This window comes from Remersonia thermophila, chromosome 1, assembly GCF_042764415.1.
Source record: "Remersonia thermophila strain ATCC 22073 chromosome 1, whole genome shotgun sequence".
Lineage (NCBI taxonomy): Eukaryota > Fungi > Ascomycota > Sordariomycetes > Sordariales > Chaetomiaceae > Remersonia > Remersonia thermophila.
The window spans coordinates 3,661,158-3,688,084 of record NC_092217.1 but is presented as its reverse complement, the minus strand read 5'-3'; the positions used below and the strand labels follow the sequence as shown (position 1 = coordinate 3,688,084).

Here is a 26,927-nt window from a genome sequence, read left to right as displayed (position 1 = left end):
GTTACACTGCAGTCGAGATGTATACAGTCAGGCTTGGGACTCTCCTATCACCTATCGCCGTCTCTACCTGATCAGGGCGTGATCATGTCTCCCAGCGATTGCCTAGGTCCCTGGCCCACGGGGCAGCCCCTGAAGCGCGCACACGTGCCCTCCGCAAGGACATTTGTCGGGAATTATGATGCATGCCGAGTCGGGAATTTTTTAAGGGATGGTCGTGGTCGGGCTCTTTCGTCTCGTCCTCTATTTTTGAACATCTCCTCCACTTACAATTTACCCGATTTCTGGGCAGCCTTCCATGGCAGCGCGTATGGGCAGGTTGTATATATACCTCTTTAGACTGGAGGAAGGGAAGCCAAGCAAACCATCCATAGCACCGAACCCCCCCCCCCCCTCCCAAGCCCTTCCCCTCCCTCACGTTACGGATCTATCCTTGAGCCGGACGGGTTGGAGATCGTGAGCTAGGAAAGAGGGTTGCTGCGGTGGTGATGGTCAATATGGAGAGCCCACCACCTTTCATATCGACAATGCTACATGGCGGCGAAGCGCGGGAGAATGGAAGCACCAAAAAAGAGCCCGCCTTTCCATGCCATCGCTTATTCGTTGAGGAGGATGTGCGTCGGTCCGCGACGGGACGCCGTGGATAATAAAGACAGGCTGCCGGTCACTGCTCCCCTTCTCGAGCAGCACCAGGTTCCAGGTTGACGTAGTCGTCGTCGTCGTTCCTACCAGACATATCCTGTAAGCCACAAATACGTAGCTTTTCTTTCTCTCTCTCTCTCTCTCTCTGTCTGTCTGTCTCTCTCTGTGTGTATCACATCGCCAGCCAGACGACCGACCATGCGCGTTCTCGAGACGCTGCTCGCCGCCGCCGCCGCCGCCGCGGCGGGCGCTTCGGCCGCGACGGTCAGCCCGCGGCAGGCGGGCACCATCACGGTGAACCTGGGCCAGACGTTCCAGCGCATCGACGGGTTCGGCTTCAGCCTGGCCTTCCAGCGGGCCAACCTCATCACCAACATGTCGGACAAGACCAAGCAGAAGGAGCTGCTGGACCTGCTCTTCAACCGGACGACCGGCGCCGGGTTCAGCATCATCCGCAACGGCATCGGGTCGACGCCCAACAGCAACTCGGACTTCATGAACACCATCGCGCCCAACAACCCCGGCGGGCCCAACGCCCCGCCTCAGTATGTCTGGGACGGCAAGGATAGCGGGCAGCTGTGGGTGACGCAGCAGGCGGTGAACCTGTACGGGGTGAAGACCGTGTATGCGAGTAGGTGCGCTCCTTGGGGGGGTCCGGACCTGGCCGGGCCCGAGGTCCGGGCCCGCCGCGTGCACGGGGCTTGGATGCGCGAAAGCTGACGTTTTTTTTTTTTTTCTTCTTCTAACCTCAGATGCCTGGAGCGCGCCGGGCTACATGAAGACCAACGGGCGCGACACCAACGGCGGGACGCTGTGCGGGCTTCCCGGAGCGTACTGCCAGAGCGGCGACTGGCGGCAGGCGTACGCCAACTACCTGGTGCAGTACATCCGCTACTACGCGCAGTCCGGGGTCAACATCACGCACCTCGGGTTCCTCAACGAGCCCGACTACGTCGCCAGCTACGCGTCGATGCAGTCCAACGGCCAGCAGGCGGCCGACTTCATCCGGATCCTGCACGCGACGCTCGAGCGCGAGGGGCTCGGCGGCCAGGTGGGCATCACGTGCTGCGACTCGATGGGCTGGGGCAACAACGCCAACATGCTCAACGCGATCCGGTCGGCCGGGGCCGAAGGGCTCATGTCGACCGTGACCTCGCACACGTACACGGGGGGGCCTAACGGGGCCGCCAACTACCGCAACCCCGTGTGGCTGTCGGAGCAGTGCGACCTCAACGGGCAGTGGACGACGGCGTGGTACCAAAACGGCGGGGCGGGCGAAGGGCTGACGTGGGCCAACCACATCTACAACGCCATCGTCAACAACAACGTCTCGGGCTACCTGTGGTGGGAGGGCGTGCAGTGGCCCAACCCCAACACCAACGAGAAGCTGATCCGCGTCGACAACACCACCAACACGTACCAGGTGTCGCGGCGCGTGTGGGCGTTTGCCAACTGGAGCCGGTACGTGCGGCCGGGGGCGGTGCGCGTGGGCACGTCCGGGGCGCCGGGCGGCGTCCGCGCGGCCGCGTTCCGCAACGCGGACGGCACCGTGGCCGTCGTGGCCATCAGCTCGAGCGGGTCGGCGGCGAGCGTCACGATCCGGCTGTCGGGCGCCGGGGTGAGCGGCGCGTCGGCGGTGCGCGCGTACGTCTCGGACAACACGCGCAACTGCGAGAACACGCCGGCGTCGGTGGGCGCGGACGGCAGCATCACGGGATCGGTGGCGGCGAGGTCCATCACGACGTTTTATATCCTGCCGGCCTAGCAGGCGAAAGGGGGGACCTCCTGAGCAGGGAACGATGATGGCCTAGGGGTTTTTGGGGGAAGGGAGGGATCATGAAGCTGTTGTTTACTGAGATTCATCCTAATGAACGTTGAGAGGTTGTTACAACCCGGTTGGAACTTGACGTCCAACTTTCTGCTCTCCCCCCTTTTCTTTTTTTGGTTACTGAATGATACTCGCTGTTGATGATGATGATGACTTGTTATGACGGTGCCATGGAATGGGTTTGAGAATCATGAGAGAGAAAAACGAGAAACCCAAAAAAAAAAGAAAAAGAAAAAAAAAACCACAAGGAGAGAAACAGAATCAAAAGTGCTTAGGAGTCCGGAGGAGGAAAAAGAAGAAGAAGAGGAGGAGGAGGAGGAGGAGGAGGGGAGGGCATCGGCGCCGGACATCCCCGCTTCTCCATGTCCACCGCCCCCGTGCTTGACCCCACTCCGGTCCCGGGGAGAGCTGCACGTCTCTCGCTCGCTTTTCATTCGGGTGTCGCATCAAATCCTGCTTGACGTGATATTGACGCATGGAACCCTGGAACCCTGGAGTTGGACTCAATACAGCGGCCGTATCCCCCGACCGGCTCCGTGTGATATATTACCCAACGGAATTCCCAACCCCGTCTCACCCTCTCTCACCATGCGCAAGGAAGATATCGATTACACCCTCTACCTCGTCACGGACTCTTCGCCCGCCATCCTTGGCGACCGCGACCTCAACCATGTGGTCGAGGAGGCCCTCAAGGCTGGCGTGGGCATCGTCCAGCTCCGCGAGAAGAAGGGCGATACCCGCGAGCTGATCGAAAAGGCCCGCGCCCTGCACCAGGTCGCAAAGAAGTACAACGTGCCCCTGCTCATCAACGACCGCGTTGACGTAGCCCTCGCGGTGGGCTGCGAGGGCGTCCATATCGGCCAGGACGACATGGGTGAGCGAGCGAGCCGTCGTGGGTTCCCAGCAGGAGGAGCTCCCTAGCAGGCTAACCCGGCTGTAGACCTGGCCACGGCGAGGAGGCTCCTCGGCAAAGACGCCATCATCGGGGTCACCGTCAGCAGCGTCGAGCAGGCCCTCGAGGCATGCCAGGGCGGCGCCGACTACCTGGGCATCGGCACCGTGTATGCCACCCCAACGTAAGAAGCTTGCCCCTCCTCTCCCTCTCACCTCTTGTTCCTCCTTTGTCCCTCAACATGGATCGGGCGGCTCACGCCGTCGTCGTAGAAAGACCAACACGAAGGACATCATCGGGACCGCCGGGGTGCGCAACATTCTGGACCGCATCGCCGACGCGGGCTACACCACCCGGACGGTCAGCATCGGCGGGGTCAACGCATCCAACGTCCAGCGCGTCATGTTCCAGAGCAACGGCCTACGAAAGGGGCTGGACGGCGTCGCGGTGGTCAGCGCCATCGTCGGCGCTGCCAACCCCCAAGCCGCCGCCTTGAACCTTTTGACGTTGCTCAAGAGCCCTCCTCCGTTCTTGTCCGACCTCGGCCGCAAGGCCCAAGCGCTGTCCGAGGCCAGCGCCGCCAAGCCGGACCTGGCGTCTATCGTTGGGCCGGTGATCCGGGCGGTGCACGAGACGACCCCTCTCTCTCACAACATGACCAACCTCGTACGCCGGCTTGCGCAACCACGTTTCGATCGCTTGCTAACGGTGCCAGGTCGTCCAAAACTTCGCCGCCAACGTCGCCTTGGCGATCGGCGCATCCCCCATCATGGCCAACTACGGGGAAGAAGCAGCCGACTTGGCCAAGCTCGGAGGCGCCCTCGTCATCAACATGGGCACGGTGGACCCCGACGGGCTGGCCAACTACCTAAAGGCCCTGAGGGCCTACAACGAAGCCGGAAGGCCGGTCGTCTTTGACCCCGTAGGGTACGCGGAGCCCCCCCCCCCCCCCCCCAGCAGGCTCGTGAGGAGGAGGAGGAGGAGGAGGAGGAGGAGGCCCATCCCATGCTAACCATGATGATGACCCCAGGGCCGGCGCCACGACGATCCGGCGCGAAGCCGTCAAAACCATCATGGCCGCCGGCTATCTTGACGTCATCAAGGGCAACGAGGGCGAGATCAAGACGGTGTTTGGCGGCAACAAGGAGCAACAGCGCGGCGTTGACAGCTCCAGCACGCTCTCGGCCGCCGACAAGGCGAGCTTGGTGCAGCGGCTTGCGCAGCGCGAAAAGTGCGTGGTGGTCATGACGGGCAAGACGGACTACGTCAGCGACGGCACCTCGACCTGGGCCGTCGACAACGGCACCCCGCGGCTCGGCGCCGTCACGGGGACCGGCTGCTCGCTGGGAACCACCATCTCGGCCGCCATCGCGTCCCGCAAGACGGACAGGCTCACGGCCGTCATGGCGGCCATGCTGCACTATGAGATCGCCGCCGAGCTGGCCGACCAGCGCCCCGACGTTTCGGGGCCGGGAGCCTTCCTCGCCGCCTTCTTGGACGAGCTCAGCCGCATCAGGATGGACACGGCGAGCGGGAACCTGTCGTGGCTGGAGAGGGCGAAGGTGGCTCGCGTATAGCAGCAGACCGCCGACCCGGCCACGCTTTTTTTCGTCTGCAAGCAGCCTGGGCAGCACGGGTTGGGTGGCTGCTTCGTTCAGGAGCTTTCCCCTCTCGCATCCCCGGCCTCCCCCTCGTAGTATAGAACTAGCTTCCACGTACCCGGCTTCAGCAGCCGTCATGGTCGCCGTCTGCTTTCCTGCCCAGCGCATCCCGAGCTTGCCACTGTTGGGTGAATTGCGGGGTTGCTTCGGCTCATTCTCCGGCTGCATTACCCCAACCATCCTCGGCCCTCTCGCTGTCCCCGCCGGACCCACGCCGGCCCATGACCACCGCGCCTCTCTACGTATCTTCTATCTACCTGGCTTGCTCTCTCTCTCTCTCTCTCTCTCTCTCTCCTACAAGGCACGACGATTCCAGACACAAAAGCCCGTCCCGTCCCTCGCAAAGCCCTACCGTTCAAGCGTCAATAGCCGTTGGGTCATTAAGAGTTCCAAACCGGCCTACTCTCTGTCTCACCATGGCTGCTCCGGTCCCCGAACGGCGGTTCAGTACGTTTGACCCTCCCAGCAGCTGCCGCTGCTCGGCTCGAGGGGCCCGTTCATCATGAACTAACACACAAGCGTGTCACAACACCAGAGAACCCCGCCATCTTGTGAGCTCCCCTTCCCAGGTTATTTTTCTTTTCGCGAGCATTTCAAACCCCGCGGCGTCCATCGAGCCTGTGCTCAACCTTTTTTTTTTTTTTTCTTTTTCTTTTTGGCAGCGTTTGCGATATCCAAGAAAAGTTCCGTCCGGCCATCTTTGAGTTTGACAAGGTGTAGGTTATAATCACCTCTCCCCCCCCCTTTTTTTTCCCGCTCGCATGGCTGGCTGGCTGGCTGGATACCTACCTACCTACCTACCTACCTACCTACCTACCTACCTATCCACCACACCACCCCCTCTTTCACTCTCAAACTCTTTCACTCACAACGTCCCCCTCCGAAAAAAAAAAAAACCCAAAAAAAAACAGCATCTTCACCACCCGCAAGCTCCTCCTCGCGGCCGCGCACCTCCGCATCCCCATCTTCGTCACCACCCAGAACCGCGCCCGCCTGGGCGACACCGTCGCGGAGCTCAAGCCGCTGCTGGCGCGGGCGGGCGACCTGGTCCGCGCCGACCTCGACAAGACGCGCTTCAGCATGTGGCTCCCCGCCGTCGCCTCGCACCCGCACTTTGCCGCGTCGTCGGGGGCCGACGACGCCACCACGGCCCCGCCGCCGGCCCGGTCCGAGGTCGCCATCGTCGGCATCGAGTCGCACATTTGCGTGACCCAGACGGCCCTCGACCTGCTCGGCGCGGGCCACAGCGTCTACGTCATCGCCGACGGCGTGAGCTCGACGCGCAAGGAGGAGGTGGGCGTCGCGCTCGCGCGGCTGAGGCAGGCCGGCGCCGTCGTGACGACGAGCGAGAGCTGGCTGTACGAGCTCATGGGGGACGCGGCCATCCCCGAGTTCAAGGCGATTGTGAATGTGGTCAAGGAGACGGCCAAGGAGACGGGGGAGGCGTTGCAAGGGCTGCTGGGGAGTAAGATTTGAGCCCGACGCCAAGAAAGCGGCAAAGGGGGAGGGTAGGCATCTCTTGGGGTTGGTAGTGTAGCGTGGGCTGGACATCCAACAAGCTGCCGCGTCAACCATTCAGGCATGGCTCTCGAGGACCCCATTTCAGGGACCGCGCGGTCTTGGGAGAGAAGTCTTGGGCTTTTGATTGTTTCATTCAATGTTAAAAACGTTTTCATAAAGCATGTGTTTGTTTGCCTTACCCGACCCATGATGCATGTGGCTGGTTCCTCCTGGCCATCATCATCATCATCATCCTTCCGCTGTTCTGTTCCATAACCCCCCCACCCATCCCATGGTTCGCTTCTAGCATGGCAGTCATCTCGTTGCGCCAAGCTCGTCAAACAGCAAAAAGTACTTCTCTCTTTCTCTCTCTCTCCATTACTCGGCGGACGCTGATGACGATTTGGGCTTGTCCGAGGCAATCCACGAAAACGCCGACGCGCTCCCAAGCGGGTTGTTCCTCGACGGCGCGACGAGCGGCGTCTTGGATGACGACGGCTCTTGTGCTGCTCCCACTCTTCCCCCGTCTCCGAGGCCCGTCAATGCCGAAACGCTCACGCTGCGCTTGGTTGCGTTGCCCCAGGTGGCAGCGGCCGACCCGGCGCCGCCGCCTTCCGTCTGCGGCGTCTTGCGCCGCTGGTCGGCCGACGAGGACCCCCGCGGGGGCGGTGCCGGCTCGTACGAAGGGCCCGTCCTCGTCGCGGAGCTGCCGTTGGGCTTGGTTGGCCGGAGCACCTTCATGCTCCGCGGACGCGTCGCCGGCTGGTACCCGCTCAGCGGCGTGCTGCTGTCTCCCAGGGCCGCCGCCGTCTGCCGCCACGACGCTCGGATGGCCGTGCTTGGCTCCTTGCGGGCAGGGTCCGCGGTGCCCGAGGGTTCTTTCCCCCCGGGGGCCTTTGGCGGAGGGGCGGATTCCGCGGCCGATTTCTCGCCTTCGGCCCCGCTCTCGGACGTCGAGGTGGCGCCGGCCGTCGATGGCGCCTTGGCCGGCCGGCTCGGCGGCGCGGTAGGCGACAGCATGCCTTCGGAGCCGCTCTCTCCCGACGACTTGGATGCCGAGGTGCCCGTGTCCTTGGTTCCCTGCACGGATCCGTTGACCGAAGACTTCTCCCCGGCGACAAACTCGGGCGCGGCAGCGTTCAGCTTGGGCTTGGCTGGCGCCATGTTGGCCGTGGCAAGGTTCTTGAAGACGTTGTCGTCCTCGGGCCGCACGAAGGGGATGGAGAGCTTGTCGCGGTCGCTCCCGTACAGGGTCATGAGGTTCCGCGACAGGAGGATATCGGCGCCGTGGAGACGCAGCGTGTGGCTGCCGATGAAGACGCGGATCGCCTTGGTGGGCTCGGGCGCCTCGGGCTGGCCCATGCCCGTCACCTCGAACGAGGCGGTGATGCTGGGGAGATGCGGCGCCGGGCTCGCCGACCGCGAGTTGGACTGCGTGACGCGGGCCTCGGCCAAGAAGACGGGCAGCGTGATCCGGTGGACGCCATCCATGTCGCGGTGAATGTTGTTGACGAGATCGAGCTCCTTGAGGAGCGAGTACTCCACCGTCGACTTTTGGGACCCGGTGCATATCACGGCGTAGAGAAGCGCGTTGGAGGTGAAGTTTGTGGTGAGCCAGCAGCGGATGATGGACGGCGGCGAGCCCAGGATGTAGAGAACGGGCGGCGGCTCGGGCACGTCGGGCAGCGAGTCGTCGTCGTGGCCCGTGGCGTAGCTGTCGAGCCCGAGGCTGCTGGCGCGTCCCGACATGCCCGAGTGCATCGAGTGGACCGAGTGGCCGGCGGAGCTGTGCCGGCCGTCCGATTTGTGCGAGTAGGAACGCTCCATCATGTGGTGGCCGCCGCCCAAGCCGCTCCCCGGCCGGATGGGGCCAAGGTCGCCCGAGTGGCGACCGCCATGGCCGCCCAGGCTGGCGCCATGCAGCGCGCTCTCGTCGAACCGCACGCTGTTGGCCCGCGACGCCGCGCCCCTTCGTATCGGCTCGTCCTCGGCCTCGAGCTGCAGCGTCCCCAGCAACGTCTGGCCCTCGTCGCCCAGGTCGTCGATCAGCTCGCTCGTGGGCATGTGCACCGGTCCTGCGGCGGACAAAGGGATTAGCCGAGCGTTCTGCGGGTTTGGCGCGCCGACGGGGAGGGCCCCGGGGGGGGTTCTTGCTACTGACCATGCTGAGGAGTGCCCCCTCCCAGGACGCTCGGAAAGGGCGAGTTCCAGACGGACTTGAGGGCGGCATCGTCGGCCTGGCGCTTCTCGAGCGACCGTAGCCTTTCTCCGTGCAGCTGCTGGACATGCTGTATCCTCCTCAACTCCATCTGAACATCGTGCAGCTCTTCGCGGGTGACAACGAACACGGGATCCATGCCCGGGATGCTCGGAGAGGATTCGCCGCGGCGAGGAGGATCTGCGAGACGAGCGGTCTGGACAGGCGCGAGAGAGGGTTATTCAGGACGGGTTGCGGTTGGCCTTTCCCCAGAGATGCAAGCGGGCGCAAGCTCGTGACTCGGCGGGCTTGATGAGGTGGGTTCTCGCGGCTTCGCTGCGGCTTCGCTGCGGCCTGGAACCCCAACAGCATCCAATCTCGCGGTCGGCCGCCCCCCACACCACCGGCAGAGACCGCCAGGCCCTCAGCGACGACTCTCTCGCGCCTGCTCCGACCGATGTGTCCTCGGGTCGACCCTGTCCGGTTGGTGCAACGGCGGCGGGTGGCTCGACGGCTGCGACGGCTGCGACGGGTCTCGACGGGGGGAATCTGGGTGGTCGGGATTGAAGGGGGCGGAGGGGGGTGTCTGCGAATCGGAGGGAGGATGGCGACCTTGGGATGGCGTCTTCACTCAGCACCGAGGGGATGATGTCGGAGCGAGGATCGTCAGGCGAGCTTGACGCTGGCAGCACGAGACAGACAGACAGAGAGAGAGGGAGGGAGGGAGAGAGAGGGGTCGACGGCGCAGGAGGATCAGCTCGCGGGAAAGGTCAAAGTCTGGTCTGCAAAGGGGAAGAATCTGGAAAGGGAGCGGCGGATTGGCTAGGGTTTGTCGACCAAAGTCCTGGGGAATGCAGTTGCAACACAGAGCACAAGCCCGGCTCGCGGAGTGGAGTCGCACCACCAGAAGCTTCTCAAGGGAGCCTCGGAACGCAAGGAACGGCGATACTATGGCAATCGGGTTCGTTGACGACAGAGGAATCACGAAGCAAAGGCCAGGCCCGTTGTCAAAACCGACCAGAGGTGAAGCGACGGAAACAAGAACAAGGTGGTGTCAACGGCGGTTCGGTGATGGTGGTGATGGTGGTGGGTGGTGCGTGGTAGTGGTGGAGGAGGAGGTGGTGGTGGTGGATTGCGGCGAAAATGGACGACGTTCAGGCGACCAACCAACGACTTGTGTTGTTTGCGGTTGGAGGTTGCCAGGGAGGCAGGACCGTGTGTGGGGAGGGGGGGGGGGCGGTTTCCAAGGTTTGGTTTGGGAGGTTTCGGCTTGAAAGATCTAACTACCTAGGTAGTCTTTGCAGGTTTTTTTTTTCTTTTTTTTTCGACAATTATTCCAAAGACTGCAAAGAAAACACGGACGCGGAGATCACTGGGTTCGTGCGTTGCTTTCTTTTTTTTTTTTTTTTTTTGGGCCTTGGAGGTGCTCTGTCTGTAGTAGGTGTGAAGGGTTTGCGAAGTTGGTTGTTGGTTGGATGGTCTGTTTGGTCGCGCCTGTTTCAACCCGGGGACTCTGGTTACAACCTCAGTTTACTGTGTACGCAGTAACGTTAGGTACCTCTAGGTACCTTAGGTGGTACCTAGGTAGGTAGCTAACAAGCTAACCACCTTGGTGGATTAGTTGGACAGATGGAAACCATGGCTCACCCGACACCGTGCCAGCCTTACGTAAGCCGCAGCCTGGCCCAGCCGGGATGGGATAATACATGCCAAACATCCATGGGTACCTATGTACTGCAGTAGGTGACTACCGTACTACGCAGTACACGGTATACTATCAGCATCGTGACAAGACCGGGCAGCACCACTTTTGCCACAGGCATCTTGGTGCACGGTCCACCGATCCAGCGAACCCGGAAGCAAACGTTCTAGTGTCTCGTACCGTCCATGGAGCAACACCCATAGTACCCAACCCGACGCAGGATGCACTCTGCCTTGGGTGGCTGAGCCACAGCCAACGTGCCCGGAAAGACGGGGGGTTCAAATTTCGACGTATAGTACAGCTTCGCGGGTCTCGCTCTGTCCGTCGGGACAGCGCCGGATCATGAACCGCCAAGGTACGGCGTGTGCCTGGGTATCGACAGGATGCCTTTTTCTGCGTCCCTGCCAACCGGCCGCAGCGGAGGCACCCAAGGGAATCCGTCCTTTTTGCCCCAACCCTCCAAAAACCCCCGCCGCCACCAGCGTCCGTTCATGCCGTCCCATGCGCCCATGCCCTTCGAGGCTGCCCTCACAACGACTTCCCCTGGAGATGCGCATCCTCCTCCAGCCACGGCGCCTCGCGCCAGTCCGGAAGCACGTAGCCCGCCTTGTCCGCATCGCGCGTCCCCTCCCACTCGCCGCCCACGTGCGGCCGCACCAGGTCGTAAAAGATGCGGTACGCCTCGGCGCTGAGGTGCAGGCCGTCCGGCAGCAGCTCCTTGAGGTATCCGCGCAGGCCGCCGGCCGGGTCTCCCAGCGCAGGGCCCCCCTTCTTCGGATCGAACCCCGGCGTCATCTCGACGGCCCGGTCCATCAGCGCCTTGTGCAGGTCGATCAGCGTCACCCCGGGGGTCTCGGCCGCCACCTGCCGCACCGCCTCCGAGTACTTCGCGCTGACCCGGGTCTGCCGGGCGGCCGCGGGGTGGCCGGTGGCCAGGTCGAGCTCCGTGACGCGTATCTCGTCGAGAGGAGGGGGCGTGATGAGGAAGATCTTGGGCTTGTGGGCCGTGATGTTGGGGTGCGTGATGATCCTCCGGAGGTTGGCCTTGAACTTGTCCAGGGGCACGTGTTGAAAGTTGGTGGGCAGCGGCACGCACGCGTCGTTGGCCCCGAACAGGACGAACTGGACGGCTCGCCGCGTCAGCGCCGAGCTCTCGTCGTTGGGAAAGGGATTCCGGATTCCCTAGGTGTGGGCAAGCCCCGACTCACCAGATATCGGAGCGCCGGCACGCCAGGGCCCGGCGGCGCAAACACCTTGGGCAGGATGCTCAAGGCGTTGGACGTGTTGTAGCCAGAGAAACCGCGGTTGACGACATCCAGTCGCCGGAGCACCTCTGGGTGAAAGAGTGTCAATCAACGCCGTGGTACACGGCCCGGCTCGGTCCGGCCCGAGCCACCGGGGCGAAAGGGCGGGATTGCTACTGACGTGCTTGGAGAGCGGCCTGGAAGGAGAAGCCGCTTGCGACATCGGCGCTGCCCTGGAAGAGCGAGTCGCCGAACAGGACCACCTGGGGGTACGAGAGCTGCGAGGGCACCGCCAAGCGTCAATCGTCCGGCCTTCAGCACGTTCTTTGGCGCCGAAGCTAGCCACCTACCGCCATTGTGGGGGATTCGCGGCTCGTGGCGGCAGAAAGGCTCGTCGCCCCTTTTCCTGAGCTGCTGGATGGCTACCTCACACGCCAATGGGCGCTGGGGGATGCAGAAATCGAGATGGACGCAGAAGACCGAGGAGGCGGGAAGGCGGGAAGGGGACCCGAAATCTCAAGGTTCAGGGCCGGTCTCTCTCAACAGCGGCTGCTGGGAACCTTAAAACGACGGCGCCCGTCCGGGAAGCGATTATGTATATAGTGGTAGTAGTTACTCCAAAGTCCCGCCAAGTAGATCCATGGGCCGTCTCCGCAGTGGGCACCTCCTGTCCTCAAATACCGCTCTTCCACACCGGTGTCCCCAGGTCCGGGTCGATGGACGCTGCCTCTTCCCCGGGGGCTTCGCCCGAAGGTAGGTCGGGTCGGGTCCCCCAGTCGCTCATGGGATCCAGGGGAATTTCCATCAACCCGCGCCCCACCGAAGGCCTCCATGCCCGGCCGCTGCTTGCCCCGCAGTCGGAGTCCCGTCCCCCCCAGCCCACCCTGCGGTAACCCTTCGGCGACATCACCACTCCTCTGTGGCACCTTACACGGCGCATCAAGGCCGTCCAGAAAGGCCCTTGAGGATGCCTCGACGACAAGGGCATTTTTTGATACGGGCGGGGGCGCCCCGAGCACGAGCTTGTCTGTTGATTCGCAGTCCTCTAGTCATGGCCCCCCTCTCTCCCCCCCCCCCCTTCTCCACCCCCGCAGCACCGGTCGGTGACCGCCTCCCCTCGTTGGGGGGGGGGGGGGGGGGATTGTTGACACAATTGGATGAGCTCCGTCCCGTACGTACCACGAAAGAGGTTTCCCAAGCTCGGGGCCCGCCAGGCGGAGGGAGAAACGACGGGTGGCGACTTGACAGACACCGTCTGAATGGATGGGAACGAGATGGCTTCACATTAGCGTCCCTCCCCTGGTGGCGAGGCAGGGGGGGCTGTTGCAAGCGGGAGACGCCCTTCATTCTTTTAACTTCCGTCGACGGGCCTCGTTGAGGTCCCCGACCGCACGGCTGGCGGCGAAGCCAAGCTGGCGCCGAGCCAAAACCGCCGATTGGCAGGCCAGTCACATGGAATAGCTAGCTAGTGAGCCACATCGATGCGATCTTGAACGTAACGCTAACTTGCTTTTTTTCCCCTTGGGATTCCTTGGGAAGGGCCAATGGCTGAGGCGGTCGCGCGCGGTGTGGACGTCCCAAGGTCTTCAAGCGAGCCATTGCCAAGGGCTTGAGCGGTCGACAACCCCGCAGACCGTTGTGACGAGTGAAGAGAGAGCCCTTGAGGTCCACACGTCGGGTCCGCAAGACCGCTGTCATCCATCGGCATCCCCAGGCCCTGGCGTGGCGGCAGCCGGCGGGTTGGGACTGACCGACAAGCAATGCTGCGCGTCCCAGGGCCTTTTCTCTGGGCGTGCATACGAAGAAGGTACGCTACCGTGACAGCAAGACGGGGGCGCGCATGGGTGACTTGGAGCTCCGGCTACGTGCTGTGTAGAGTAAAGCAACAAGAGCGCCTCATCCGCAGTAACTAATAGTGTCCACTGTGTATTACATACAGCTCGCCCAGGATGCCGGCCGAGTCCGGCCTTGACCTGGTTTCAGCTCCCCGTCTTTTTTTCCTCGGGAGGTTGAAAGCTATACTACTAGTACTGCGTGCATGGAGTGGCTGATGGCTCAAGCCGGGGGGGGGGGGAGAGGGGGGGACAAGGAAATGGCAGAAACGGATGGCAAAACGAGATCCAGCAAGACAACCAAGGTAAGCTTATCGATAGTTAATAGCTCAAGGGTAAGGTGATTGATGGATTTCCTGGTGCTCTTCCATCAGACGGCTTACTGCGTACACCGTATGCATGGCTTCGCCTTCAGCTCGTCATCGTGGACACGGCAAACGCCACTCCGACAGCGGATGAACAATCATTGTTGTTTGCCAATCTCAAAGCAGCCAGACACGCCATCTTTCTCGTAGATTACTATAGGCGGCTCCTTTCCAACCACCGCCACCACGCCGAGACAACAACAACAACAACCACCTCCACCGCGGGAGCCATGCTTTCGGACACATGCTGCACCTGCGCGTCCCTGCTCTCGGCCGAACCGCAAACGTCGGCATTCTCCGAGAAACCCCTGCCAGATAAGCGAAGGCTGAGCTGCTGCGGCCGTATCATTTGCGGCGCCTGCGCATATGTACGTTCCCTCTCCTCCAACGTTATGTGCACACCGGGTCTCTCTCGCGGGGCGCCCTGGTGCCGACATCCCGGCGGGAGGGCGGACGCTACGGCAGCTAGGGAAGACAAGGTCCATAACCGCACCACTAAACACGGGGCAGGCAAACCCACGGTTTTTGCGCCACTGTCCCTTCTGCCCGTCTTCTGGCCGCTGCCCGCCGCAGGGGGATACATGGCCGGGCCCAAGCCGACCCACAAAGGCCCATGATGAGAAACAAGAGGGAGAGGAACGGCTTCGTGCCAAAGCAGAGAGCGACAACCCGCCGCCTCCCTGCTCCCCTGCCGCCAAGACGGCGACCCTCGTCTCTGCATCCAACTGCCCCCCCCGTCCTCCTCCTCCTTGCCCCCCATCACCACCCACCGTCGCCCCGCCGCTTTACACGGAAACCCTACCACAGACACAGCCACAGCCACCGTCACCACCGTCACCACCGTCACCATCATCATCATCATCATCATCATTATCATCATCCCCCTCCTCATCACCACCTTGCCCCCCGCCGCGCCTTCCGACCCTCCAAAAAGGCGACGGAGCCAAAGGAGAAGCAGCCCGCCTCCGCGCCCAGGCCAAGACCGCGGATCCCTCCGGCCCAGAAGCCCGCGCGCAACCGCCGCCGGCAGGCTACATCCTCCACCACCTGCGCCACCCGCCGCACCCGACCCCTGACACCCTCGCCTCCCTCTCCCTCAGCTACGGCGTCCCCCCGTCCGTCCTGCGCGCCCACAACCGCATCCCCCCGGACGCCGACTACCTCCTCGCGGCGCGGCACACCATCCTGATCCCCGCCGCCGGCCCCATCGCCTCCTCGTCCCTGTCCCCGGCCCCGGTCGGAGACCCGGCGTCGCGCGCCCGCAAGACCGCCCTCCGGCGCTTCATGGTCGCCTGCCGCGAGCCCGACTACGACGCGGCGCGCGTCTACCTGGACGAAAGCGGCTGGGACCTGGACGCCGCGGTGGGGCGGTATCTGGAGGATGCGGCGTGGGCAAGGGAGCACCCGTGTCCCAAACCCGGTCCAAGCCCTGGTCGTCAACGACGTGGGGCGTGGTGGGTGGGTTGGTTCAAGGGGTTGTTGGGTGGCAGGTGATGCTGGATCGCTGGCTTCATAGAGAGGTAGAATCGCAAGATTGAGCGCTGATTAAAAAAAAAAAAAAGTCGACGTTTCTCTCCATTTCCCCCAATTGCCCAAAGGCCCTTGTCGACTTCACCAAGAATCTGATTATTATCTGAGCCGATATCGAAAGCCAGATCCCAGAGCGCCGATCGCCCGCTATGATGTACGCATGTACTCCTACCAAGCCCGAACCCATCCATGTCATCATGACAATCGTCTCAATCTCAGAAAGCAGACCTCGTCCGTATATCCTACAAAAACACGTCAGCACGCGTCGGCGGCTAGGGCAGAGGATCAACCACTTACTGAAATCTTCCGCTCGATTTCCCGCACCGAGCGGTCCAGCTCGCCAGCGATCATCTGCTTCTTGTCGTTGGGAAGCAAGGTAAACCTCTCGCACAGGTCGCCATCAATGACGCCCTTCACCGGTACATAGTACCCCCTGTAGATGAGATGATCCCGGCCCGCCAGAGGCGGATCCTCCGCGCGCATGTGGCTCTCGAGGTTCTGGAAGAAATCCACGTCCTCGCGGCTCACAAACGGAATCAGCACGCCGATGGTGCCCTGAAGGCCGCTCCACACCAGCACGTCCTGGCCGCCCACCACCAGGTTGGTCTTGACGATGCTGGTCGGCAGGTCCTGCGTGTAGAAGTGCGCCATCAGCTCGAGGCGGTTCGGCGCGCCGTGGAGATACTTGCGCGGATGCAGAAGCTGTATCTCGGAGCCGGGCTCGTCGCTCTCCTGGCTAGCGCGCTCCGGACAGCGCACGATCCAGACGTTGCCGAACTTGTCACCGCCCGCCACGGATTCGTAGTCGACCATGGTGGTGCACGTGGTCCACCGGTTGATGGTGTCGTCGACAAACGGGAGGAGCTTGTTGACCTCGGGCTTGTACACGACGTAGGTGACGCCCTGCTGTACATCGCCCACAATGATGCGACTGCCCTGGGTTTGGAGCGACACAATGAGCTGGGGTGCGACCTCCCCCTGCGCTTTGCGAAGCAGCTGCCGGAGACCGAGATCGTACACGCGGAGCATCTTGCCAATGCCGGCGAGCAGACGGCCCTGGAATGGAACCAGCGCCATCGGCGGCTCCTCGATCTTGGTCTTGTGAATGAACTCAAGATCCCTGCCATCCTCATGAAACCGGTACACATGGATGTATCCCTCGGTAAACTGCCGCGGGTTGAGCACCATGTCCTTGCCTGTGCCGACGACCAGGAAGCTCTCGCCATCCTGGCTGGCAAAAGGCACGACGGCCGCGCTCACGGCAGCTTCGTTGCCCTCCAGGTCGATCCGCTTCAGCACGCTGGGCTCGTCGCCTAGCGGGTCAACAATGTTGATGCACGAGGCCCACCGGCCTTTGGCTCTCGGGTATCCAAAGTCCTCGGGCGGCAAGACGGTCGAATCGCCATTTGTGGCGCCCGACTGTTCCAGGAGCTGCGCTCGCAGCTCGGGTGGGAGGGTGTTGTTGTCCGATTCGATGGTGTAAAAGTACGGCTGCTCAGGGTGTTTGACGAGCCGCTTCGGGGTGTACGTGAGCGGTATGGACTTTTGTATCATGGTCTGCCCGAGGTTCTCGATTCGGAAGATCCTGTCGAGGCGGTCAGCGGGCGTTCCGAACAGCCAGCGTTCGACAAGATTTCGTTGCGGACAAGAGCGTCTCAGAAGGAACAATTGATACAACTCTTGGTTGTAGTCAAACCTCATGGCACATTGGCGTAGGATTCCCTTTTTTCATCACAGACGTCAAAGAAAGAGAAACGGGGCGCTGGACATACCTCAAGTAGCCACCATGGATGCCAACCATGCCTTCGAGGCACTGCTCGCTGCTGAAGTTCCAGCCATAGTCAAGCTCGGTGTAGCTCAGGGGAGTCATGACAAAGTTCTTGGTGCTCGGGGCCGTGTACCCGAGCCACGGCCTCGAGCTGAGGGCGAGCACGCATGACCTGTTCTCGACCGACACTTGGAACAGCTTGGTAGGCTTGGGACCAAGGAACTTCTGCCGTGTGTCGGTGAGCTCGCCCGTGACCTCGTCCAAAACCGTCCTCAAGTATACTCCAGAATGCAGGCCGATGTGAAGGTACAGCGTCATGCCGCCGGTCGAGTCTTCCATCGACATGATCAGAAGCGACGAGGGAGCCGATGTCAAGGCCTGGATCGACTTCATCTCCAGCGTTGACTCGGGATCCAGGCTGAGGATGCGGACCGTGCAATCATCGCAACCAACAGCCAGGAAGGAGCTCCGCCTTAGCCCTTCAGGCACCTTGCCCAAACTGAGGGAGGTGACCGTCCCGGACATTTGCTTCTTCTCGTCGTACTCGGCTAGCGACCCGTCGGCGTCCATCTCGAAATAGACAATCTCGCCGGAGCTCAGCGCGATGACGACCTGGTTCTCGTTCGTCGCAGCAGCCACGATGGACCGATGCTGGGGCGCCGGCCACTCGTTGACGCGGCCTTGGACGATGTGCCGGATGCCCTTGGGGTGGACCTGGATCAAGCCCTCCTCGCCCATTTGCTGGACAGCCAGGGTCGGCACCGTCGTCAGGAAGCCGCTCTCTGAGACCTCCTCGACCGTCTCGCCGATGCTCAGGACGAGCGACGCATTTGTGAAGGACAAGACGATGTAGCCATCGTACTCGTCGTACTTTGTGAGCTTGGTCGTCCAAACCGCTGACGCCGTGCCTGGCAGCTCCGAGGCGACAATCTCCGACACCTCCAGGCCGTGCTTGAGCATGCGGAAGGTGCTCCGCGCCCGGTTCCCGCAGACCGTGTAGATCTGCGGTGCGTCCTCGCCCGTCAGGTTCGCCACCTTGCAGTCGGCCAGAGGGTTCATCGAGTCGATGCTCTCCACCAGGGTCAAGTTCTCCAGCGGCCGGGGACGGAAGTAGACCGGAGCGTACGATGCCCGCGGGTCCGTTGGGAAGTCATCGCTGGTGAATTCCGTCTCTTCGTCGTCATCACCAAGCTTCTCAAACTGGTAGAAGTGGTGGTTGCCAAATTCGCTCGCGACGAAGAGAAACCCGCTTTTGAGGATGCACAGGCTGTGAGCGATCGGAACCGTGTCGAAGTACTTGATCTTGAGACGGCGAACCTCGCCGGTGGGGTTGCCCTCTTCATCCTCGACCATGTCGAGCGTGACCTTGAACAGGTCCCCATCCTCTGTCTGGAGCAAAAAGAAGAAGGCGCCAGCGCTGCCTTTGAGCTTGTGCATGACGCCCGAAACGATGGTGCGCTTCCTCTGCGGGTCTTCGGTGGCACCTCGCCGCCTGGGAATCGGGACCCGGAAGGCCTCCTGGTTGGAGTGGCGGTAGGTGACGCTCTCCTCGCCGCAGACCAAGACACCGCTGGGGCCATCGTTGCCTCCAGGAACCTGAAAGAGAAGGGTGGATGTCGGGTCGACGGTATCTGACCACTTGCGCACAACGTGGTTAAGACCCAGGTCCAGCTCGTAATAGACGAGCTGCGCCTCGGGCTCCTTGGCCGCCTCGCCTGTGGGGTCCTGGTCAGCCTCGGAGTAGTCGAGCTCGAGAGCCGCGAAGACGGGGTTCGCATAGCCGACGTCGAGGGCCACAAGCGACAGGACCAGGACGCCGGGCTTGTGGGCTTCCAGGGGAGACGAGATGGTCAGCTCGGCCTGAGCATTCCGGTTGAGGACGTAGACCAGCTTGTTCTTCTCGATGGATGCGATCAAGCACGCTCTCCCCTTGGGGTCGGCGGCCAGAAACTGGCCGGGCACGACGCGGCGCACTCCTGATTTTCCAAACGTTTCAAGGTGGATGCGCGAAAACTTGTTCACTTTGGGCAGGTACTCGAGGATGGTGATGCGTCCCGAGTCGCTTGCGACGATGATGTAGTCTAGGGCAGACGCGTTTTAGCACAATTCGGGAACACAGGGTGGCTCCGTAAGGCGAGACCGCGGGCCTCCACGCGTTTCTAAACGGATATCATCCCGCCGAAGCTGCGCAGCGGATCGAGAATCACTAATTGTCCGAGAAACGGCGGGTACGGGGGGGTTTGCGGAGATGACGCGAGTTTACTCACCTTTAGAGCTGCCGGCGAGGCGAAATGAGGCAACGGCCCGGATGATGCCGAAAACATCGTGCGACAGAATGGTATTGACCTTTCCCTGCCTGGGATCGGGTTGGAGAAGGGTCAATCGCGAGCCCGATGCCGTGATGATCTGCTGCTCCTTGGTCCCCGAGAACTGGCCCAGCAACGCCTGGGTGATGGTTGTCGGCGGCTGAATCGTCAGCGAGTACAGGAACATGTTCGATGTGGTCGCCATGGTTCCCGGGGTCGCGCAGAAAGCCGGCGCGGCTTTACTGGGGTGGACGAACGGTGCAGCCGGCCGGGTTGTTGATGGTGTTGGGGATGATGAGGTGGTGAAGCCCTGAAGCTTTCTGCGAAGGAGAAGCAGCAGAAAGAAATTCGTTTCCAGAAGCGCACGCCAGCCACACGAAAGGGAAGCTGGGGAGGCTGATGATGGTGGGGCATTGCGTGGCTGCACTGCGTCTGATTGGCTGTAGAGCCGGGACCCCTGCCGGGCAGCTTGCTCGGCCTTGGCATCTTGGGGCCGAAGCTCCGATCCATCGATCCAAAAATCCCATCCATCCAAGGTGAACACAACACTAAATCAGGTGACACGGACAACTCTCCAACGAGCACCTTGTTGACGGCCATGGCGCTAGCACCAGAACTCGCTGCGCGCTCAGCGCTGTCGAGGATTTGCGTCCGGTGCTCTGTGTCTCTGAGGAGACAAGCCCGCGTCCGCAATGGCTTTCTCCAATCCTCGCAGCAGCAGCAGCAGCAGCAGCAGCAACGCCGTACATTCGCGGGGAAGAGCTCCAGGATCGAGCCGGCCGATATCTCGCGGGCATCACCTCCCCAGGTTGCTCCAAAACCCCAAAGCCACGTTGCAAAACGGTTCTCTTCCGACTTCTCGAAGACCGCCTTCAGCTCGTCGGGACCATCGTTCGGCACCCAGCCCGGTCAACGAGTCCTGGAAGCCGACAACCTCTTCCACTCCTTCACCAACTCCCCAATTCCGGAGATTCGGCGCCGCGCGGCCTTTATAAGGCAGCATGCCAGCTGCCCGCATCCCCACCATCAGCCGGGCGGCGACATGGCTCCCGCCCATGTCGACTTTGAGTGCCCGGACTGCGGCATCCCCGTGTACTGCAGCGAAGAGCACTGGGCCGACGACTACGAGGCCCATCTCCAGATCTGTGACACGCTGCGCCAAATCAACGAGGATGATCATGACCTCCGGTCCGGTCGTCTCTTCCCAGAGTTCGAGTACGCGGGGCCGCAGATGGAAGAGGCTCTCATCAACATGACGAACTGGGATACCTTTTTGTACACGAGGAACTTCAATGCCATTAACGACGACCGGAGCATGAGGCAAGCGACCCGGTTGCTGACGTACCCCGTCACCATCGGAAGCATCCTGCATGAGCTTAGTCCCTACAGCCTCAAAGCCGGCGGCAGGCTAACCGCCGAAGGCATCAAGAGCTTCAGCGGTACGTGTTCTGCGGTGAAGCGTCGTCGTTCCGCTGGCCAGGACCCCACATGCTAACGCCGCAAAGCACTCCGGTATACGCTTCATCCTCCGAAGACGGGCGGTGGTATGGACGTCAAGGGTCTCCGGGTGGAGGCGCCCCCGGTGCGCCTCTTCATCCTCGGCGCGCGCGCGGAGTCGTCGCTCCCGCGGAACGCCTGGATCCAGCTGGCGCATCTGTTCCCCAGAGCGAGGATCCACCTCATCTTCATCGGCCCGGAAAGCATGATGAACCGGGATGACGAGTTCCCGCTCCCTCCGCGAACGCCGTCCAACCCGTGGGGCGCCATTGTCGAGGACAGGGTGTGGCACAGCATGAAGATCAGCACCATCGTGGACTACTACCACACCATCCACAAGACGGGCTACTTTTGGCCCTACGACCCGTACTTTGACTGCTTCGTCATGTTCCACCCCGGCCTGGGCCACCCGGCCAGCTCGCACGAGTGGGAGGAGACGCTCCCGATGCTCCTGGAGACCAAGGCGCCCATCATCGTCACGGGATACACCCAGGAGGACATGGAGCGCGACATCAACTGGGTGCACAAGACGGCGGCCGGGGAGTTCGACGTGCTGCTGGAGCCGGGCGAGAACCGGTTCCGCAGCTTGCGTTGGGATCTGAACGATATGGATCCCCAGGACATCAGCGCCGGGAACTGGGGCGTGTGGGCGTTTAGGGGCAAGAGGTTTGTTTTCCCTTCCGGGTGTTGTAACATTGTAGGCGCCGGGATGCTGACTGACTTGCTCCAGATACGAGACGACGCGCAAGAATTCGGAGCCGTGAGCGGAGCCCAGTGCCCTTCCGGCTGCGCGCCGGCCCAAGCTGTATCCTATCTCTAGCCTGGCCTACGTAGGCAGCCGTTGTACAGAGACATCATATCCGTGTCTGTATATGCAATTCATCACGCATGCTGTGTACGAGGCATTCATCCCCGCCGACCCTGAATGAGCAACAAACGTCAAGGCTCAGATGCTCCACAGTAAACCCACCTCCTTCGCTGATGGAAGCCTCTCCAAGAGGGAAACAATGTGCCGGACACCAGACAAGTATTTGCTCTCGTGTCTCGCTCAGCTCCTGCTTTTCTGCTCCACTGTAAATGCAGTCGATATCAGCAAGGCGATATCTGTAGGTACCCTTGAGGTCGAATGGGTGAAGCAGATGTTGGCGAGGGTGGTAACCCCCCACACCACCAGCGTCTCACCGCCTTCCGTTCTTGGTGTAGTTCTGTCGCAGCGCCGGAGCCCCGAGGCGGGGCCAACTCCAACCTCACATGTTCATCTGCCTTCTGCCAGGCACATCAGTTGACGAGGAACTGCCCGAGTGCCTCTCGGCACACCAGCACAGAGCAGGAGTTTGGCTTCCGGCTTTGGAGTGGCGAAATGCGCATCGGTCTTTTTGACCACGCCATGACGACGGTACATTGTCGCCAGCTCTGATCGCCATGACAACCGGGGCTTCTCACCCTGCGAATCCCCCGCCGATAGCGCCAGCTCCGGCACGCATCCCTACTCCGCGTCCCAAGGCTGCAGCGTCGCGCACTTCCACCCCCCAGTCCGAGCCCGCTGCCTCGTCTTCGCCAGCGGCAGGAGATGTGGCGGCCGCATCGCGGTCCAGCCAATCCTCGACTCCGCCGGCAGGGCCCGGCACGCCTGCGCAGCAACCCATCGGAGGACCCCGTCGTGGAGGTGCTCGCGCGGCCTCAGCCGACCCCCTCTCCGACAAGGCGACGGCGTTCCTGATCCGCCGCATCCTCTGTCCCCAACAAGCCGACAAGGTCAAGAGCGCCACCCCGGCGCCCATCGAGGACCTGTTGCCGCCGCTGACCAGCCGCAACGACGTGGACCTGCAGCTCTACGCCCTCATCGCCATCATCCTGAGGGAGTATGTCCAGAACTGGTACGCCAAGATCACCCCCGACGAGACCTTCGTCGCCGAGATCGTCCAGATCATCGCCCATATCACCCGCGCCCTCGAGCAGCGCCTGCGAAAGGTCGACCTGGAGAGCCTGCTCTTTGACGAGCTGCCCGAGCTGCTAGACCGGCACATCACTGGTCCGTCTGCCGTCCCGTCACGGCCCCTTTCGTTGGCATGCCCGTGCCCCGCGCGGTGTTTGCTGTAGCTGACACACCGGTTTCGCTAGCGTATCGAGTCGCTCACGATCCCATCCCGCGCCCGCCAGTCAGGACGGATCCTCGCGAGATCTATCACTCGCTGTGGCCGACTCCCGCGCTCTCCCCTGTCCCGCGACCCGATGACCCCGAAGGCGTGACCGCACAGCAAAAGAACGAGACGGCCTACCGCCAGCTGCTCGTGGATTCGTTTTTGGCCGTCCTCCTCCCCACCGAGGATCTCGAGAACCGCTGCCTGACGGCCCTGGTTGGCCAAATCGTCTCGGAGCTGATCATCCAGAACGTCTTGATCAACAAGCTATCGGAGCCATGGTTTCTTTGGGAGCTTTTCATGATCGTGTCGCGGGCGGCCGGCGGCCAGCGAGGCACATCTGAGGCTGAGGATCGCTCGGGCTCGTCGGCCAACGCCTCTCGGCAAGGTAGATGGGCGTTTTCGGTATCCGCGCTCTTCTGGGCCACCCTGCAATGGGCTTTCCTCGCCATCTCATTCATCAGAGCGGCCTTTGCGACGCTGATGGCGTCCCGTTCGCTTCCGCCAAGGACCTCTCACGGTCCCGGCCCTCACGGCGCAGCCATCCTCGAAGCCAAAGAACCACCTGCCAAGCCTCCCGGGTCGTTTCGCCACGCAGACGACCCCCCTTCCAAGACGCCCGTGCTGGCGTTCCGGCTCTGGTCTGCCCTATCGAATCTCGTCGAGGTGAACCTGCGGATGCCCTGGCTCTCCGGCGCCCTTTCGCTGCTGCAGTGGGTTGCCATCGCTGGACCAGGCCAAATTGCCGGCGTGGACGGCACGCTTGACAGGTAGGTTTCATCCATCCATCCATCCATCTGTTGACTTTGGTTTGCCGCCACGAAGCCCTTTTCTCTCTCTCTCTCTCTCTCTCTCTCTCTCTCTCTCTCTCTCTCTCTCTCTCTCTTTCTTCCGTCCCTCCCAGGACACCCCCCCCCCCTCCCCTCCCCGCTTTCTCGCTTACCGGCCGGATGCGTCATGCTGCATGAGCTTGTGGTCACTGGACCTGCCGACGCTGCCCTACGGAGCGAATTAGGGCGCGTTTCGCGGCTCCGGGAAGTTTCAAGGGCAAGCGGCATGACGGTCGATCCGCAGCCACCTTCAGCGTTGCGTCGGTGCTGCCCCCTCTGTTGTTTGTTGCTGCCGGCCTCGGGTTGACAGGATCGCTGCTGGAGGCAAGCCGCCTCCACACCACAATGCCTCATGCCACCAACCCGGGGCAAGGTCCCGGGACAGAAAAGGGAGGCCTGGAGGATGCAGTGCAACACACCTCCCACATGCCATGCGGCCAAATCGGCGACCCGCAGGAGGTACCGCTTCCCGCCGCTCGTCTTGTCGGTTGACGACCTGCATGCTGAGCCCGGACCAATCGCCATTTCTCCCCGCCTTGGCGGCTTCTCATTTGCCTTGAGGGCCCCATGCGGGGCGGCGGCCATAGAGGTCTGCACCATCAACAAGCCTGATTTACGCGCCGGGCTGGAGCAAGCCCCCCCGAGCAAGGGGCCTGGAAAAGGACCCCTTGCTCCATCTTCAACACCAATCTCACACCCCCCCCCCCCCCCTCTCCCCTCCCCCGCGGACAAAGATATCACCAATCTCACACGCACGTGTGTCGGATGAATCCCTGGTCTCCGCCATTTCCAAGCCGAGCCTTCGGCGCAGAGACGATGGCTTCATGCAAGCTGCTTCCCCACCTATTTTATTTTTTTCTCCGATTGTTGCGCACAGGGCCTGCTGTGGTATATGTGGTAGGTTGGCAGCGAGGATGAATGGCCAAGCCACGTCCTGGCCCTTGCTGCCATGCACTGCACGAAATCAGGCATGGGTTTTGGATGCAAGCATCCGTTCCCCGGTCGAGGTGCCAGAGCTCTCTGCCGGCTCGACGCTCGCGATGCAGGTGCATGAGGGCTGAGGAGGAGCAGGGGGCGCACCGCCTGCCCATCGTGACCTGTGTGCATGAGCAAACTCGGGAAGTCCTGGGCGAGATCTCACCTTTCTAGACCGGTCAGCAGGAGCCGAGTGACTCTCCCGGCCCGATCGGTCAAAGACGCAACCAACAGAGCCGCTCCAGCCGCGGTGTCCATGTTACACCGTCCTTGGCCGGTTTGAAGGCCTAGCCTCAGCCCTCCTCACCGTTTTGACACTTCTCACACCGGGACCGTTTCCCTCAGGCGGTCTTTCGGAGGAGGAGCAAGGACGGCTGTCTCCATCCCCCTCCATCATCCATCAGCCCGCTGCCCCCCACGCAGAAGAACCCGTCTCAACCCTCCCCCCCCCCCCCCCCCAAAAAAAAAAAAAAAAAATTATTCCCATCGTTCCACGCTCCGCGGAGCAGGCAAGTCCCCCACTTTGCCGCTGCTTTCCGGGCTTTCTTCCCACGACGGAGGCTTACCAGCTGTTTCTCTCTGCCCCATAGGTTCCTCTCAGACGCCATCCACCGGCACGTTTTAGACCCCTCCCATCTCCCCGCCCTCCTCCGCTCCGCGCGCGGCGCCCTCTTCCCGAACAACCTCCCCGCCGGCAAGCCGACCCTGGTGCCGCCCGCCAACGATGCCGAGCTCCGCGCCCTGAGGCGCAAGTGCGCTAGCACGCTTTGGGCGCTTGTTCCGAAAGGGGTGGGAAGGCTTTTCCTTTCCGGCGGCGGGCTCCTGTTCGGGGAGCCAGAGGCTAAGCCCGTTTCGAGCGGCCGCGGGCAAAACCCGAATGGTTCTTCGAGGCTGAGGCCCGGGGGGAAGGGCGAAGCAAAGGGACAGGCGCCGTCGGCGCCAAGATCCAAGAGCAAGCCCGGGCCGGGGCCAGGGCCAGGATCGGGTTCGACGGCATCCTCCTCTTCCTCCTCCTCCTCCTCCTCCTCCTCCCCCCAGTCCCGGCCGCGGTCCGCTCCCGTACCGCGGCCGAGCACCGGCGGTGGCGGCAGCGGGGCTGGCGCTGGCCCAGGTGACGACGCTAGCCTTAACGCCGAGATGGTCCCGACGCCTGGCGATGAGGCCTGGGTCCTGGACGAGATCGACCGGAGCATCCTCGCTCCCTTCTCGGACGCCTACTGCAACAAGCACCTCGTCTACGGCATCCTCGAGCTGGTGCTGGTCCGGCTCCTGCCCGAGCTGGCCGAGAAGGGCGTGCGCGAGCTGTGGGAGGAGAGAGGTGTTGCGGCGGATGGCGATGGTTGATGTCATCGATCCGCGTTGCCCTTGGTCGCTAGTTGCATGCCGGTTGCTGCCCTTTCGTTTACCATGACGATTGCCTGATATAATAATAATGATGATGATGGCCATGATGATCATGTTGGATACCGAAGCCATTGTCCACTGCTTGATCGTGTTGCGGTGTGCATGATGAACCTGAAAAAAGAAACCCTCATGCTACCATGTCCAGGGTTTTCCTGTAATGGAACCGTCTGCGGTGTGCTCTCGTCGGGTATTGCACTTCTGTTGGGCGGCCGCGGAGACATGGATAGGTGGGACGGAGAGATCATCTGGGGACGCAACATGTCGGAAACGAAGCAACACCCCTGTTTGACAACCACAGCTCCTCTGTACGCCAACAGTCCAGTGGTACTCGCGATCGAGCACAAAGCCCAGTGCGTCAGATGGCATCCGTACGGAGCAGTTGGCAGAAAGAAGAGAGGCCATGTTTCAGCAGGGAAAGGAAATCCTTCCGATGTCCCTTCGGCTCAAGTAGCCAGCAGAAGCAAATCAGCCAGATGCAACCTCTCCAATGACTTGCCCATATTCCTTCCCATCCCATTCAGCCCACATCGCCGTGTTGGCTTGGTGCGACCGCCCGGTCCCATCCCGTCCTATCCAAACCGGTTCAAACCAGTTCTGGCCCAAAAAAACATCAAGA

The 26,927-nt window shown here is 62.1% G+C and overlaps 9 protein-coding genes across 9 annotated transcripts; 6 read left to right on the top strand and 3 right to left on the bottom strand.

Moving 5' to 3' along the window:
• Positions 1 to 837: 837 nt before the first annotated feature.
• On the top strand, positions 838 to 2,404 carry VTJ83DRAFT_1033 (uncharacterized protein; the record flags this gene model as incomplete). Its single annotated transcript, XM_071007148.1, has 2 exons — positions 838 to 1,270; positions 1,392 to 2,404. 2 exons carry the CDS (start codon positions 838 to 840, stop codon positions 2,402 to 2,404), a joined length of 1,446 nt encoding a protein of 481 aa, XP_070870386.1.
• Positions 2,405 to 3,055: 651 nt separating this feature from the next.
• VTJ83DRAFT_1032 (uncharacterized protein) lies at positions 3,056 to 4,936 on the top strand (the record flags this gene model as incomplete). The annotated part of the gene is made up of 5 exons (XM_071007147.1): positions 3,056 to 3,341; positions 3,408 to 3,543; positions 3,632 to 4,025; positions 4,075 to 4,286; positions 4,390 to 4,936. The coding sequence occupies 5 exons, from the start codon at positions 3,056 to 3,058 to the stop codon at positions 4,934 to 4,936; spliced, it is 1,575 nt and encodes a 524-aa protein (XP_070870385.1).
• A 500-nt stretch (positions 4,937 to 5,436) lies between these two features.
• VTJ83DRAFT_1031 (uncharacterized protein) lies at positions 5,437 to 6,496 on the top strand (the record flags this gene model as incomplete). Its single annotated transcript, XM_071007146.1, has 4 exons — positions 5,437 to 5,467; positions 5,556 to 5,571; positions 5,683 to 5,736; positions 5,932 to 6,496. The coding sequence occupies 4 exons, from the start codon at positions 5,437 to 5,439 to the stop codon at positions 6,494 to 6,496; spliced, it is 666 nt and encodes a 221-aa protein (XP_070870384.1).
• Positions 6,497 to 6,898: 402 nt separating this feature from the next.
• Positions 6,899 to 8,877, bottom strand: VTJ83DRAFT_1030 (uncharacterized protein; the record flags this gene model as incomplete). The annotated part of the gene is made up of 2 exons (XM_071007145.1): positions 6,899 to 8,595; positions 8,682 to 8,877. The coding sequence occupies 2 exons, from the start codon at positions 8,875 to 8,877 to the stop codon at positions 6,899 to 6,901; spliced, it is 1,893 nt and encodes a 630-aa protein (XP_070870383.1).
• A 2,070-nt stretch (positions 8,878 to 10,947) lies between these two features.
• VTJ83DRAFT_1029 (uncharacterized protein) lies at positions 10,948 to 12,019 on the bottom strand (the record flags this gene model as incomplete). Its single annotated transcript, XM_071007143.1, has 4 exons — positions 10,948 to 11,541; positions 11,628 to 11,752; positions 11,845 to 11,941; positions 12,014 to 12,019. 4 exons carry the CDS (start codon positions 12,017 to 12,019, stop codon positions 10,948 to 10,950), a joined length of 822 nt encoding a protein of 273 aa, XP_070870382.1.
• Positions 12,020 to 14,226: 2,207 nt separating this feature from the next.
• VTJ83DRAFT_1028 (uncharacterized protein) lies at positions 14,227 to 15,354 on the top strand (the record flags this gene model as incomplete). Its single annotated transcript, XM_071007142.1, has 1 exon — positions 14,227 to 15,354. One exon carries the CDS (start codon positions 14,227 to 14,229, stop codon positions 15,352 to 15,354), a length of 1,128 nt encoding a protein of 375 aa, XP_070870381.1.
• Positions 15,355 to 15,605: 251 nt separating this feature from the next.
• Positions 15,606 to 19,669, bottom strand: VTJ83DRAFT_1027 (uncharacterized protein; the record flags this gene model as incomplete). Its single annotated transcript, XM_071007141.1, has 4 exons — positions 15,606 to 15,632; positions 15,688 to 16,975; positions 17,163 to 19,239; positions 19,426 to 19,669. 4 exons carry the CDS (start codon positions 19,667 to 19,669, stop codon positions 15,606 to 15,608), a joined length of 3,636 nt encoding a protein of 1,211 aa, XP_070870380.1.
• Positions 19,670 to 20,062: 393 nt separating this feature from the next.
• Positions 20,063 to 21,725, top strand: VTJ83DRAFT_1026 (uncharacterized protein; the record flags this gene model as incomplete). The annotated part of the gene is made up of 3 exons (XM_071007140.1): positions 20,063 to 20,903; positions 20,970 to 21,627; positions 21,692 to 21,725. The coding sequence occupies 3 exons, from the start codon at positions 20,063 to 20,065 to the stop codon at positions 21,723 to 21,725; spliced, it is 1,533 nt and encodes a 510-aa protein (XP_070870379.1).
• Positions 21,726 to 22,383: 658 nt separating this feature from the next.
• Positions 22,384 to 26,251, top strand: VTJ83DRAFT_1025 (uncharacterized protein; the record flags this gene model as incomplete). The annotated part of the gene is made up of 3 exons (XM_071007139.1): positions 22,384 to 22,993; positions 23,083 to 23,872; positions 25,498 to 26,251. 3 exons carry the CDS (start codon positions 22,384 to 22,386, stop codon positions 26,249 to 26,251), a joined length of 2,154 nt encoding a protein of 717 aa, XP_070870378.1.
• Positions 26,252 to 26,927: the final 676 nt, after the last annotated feature.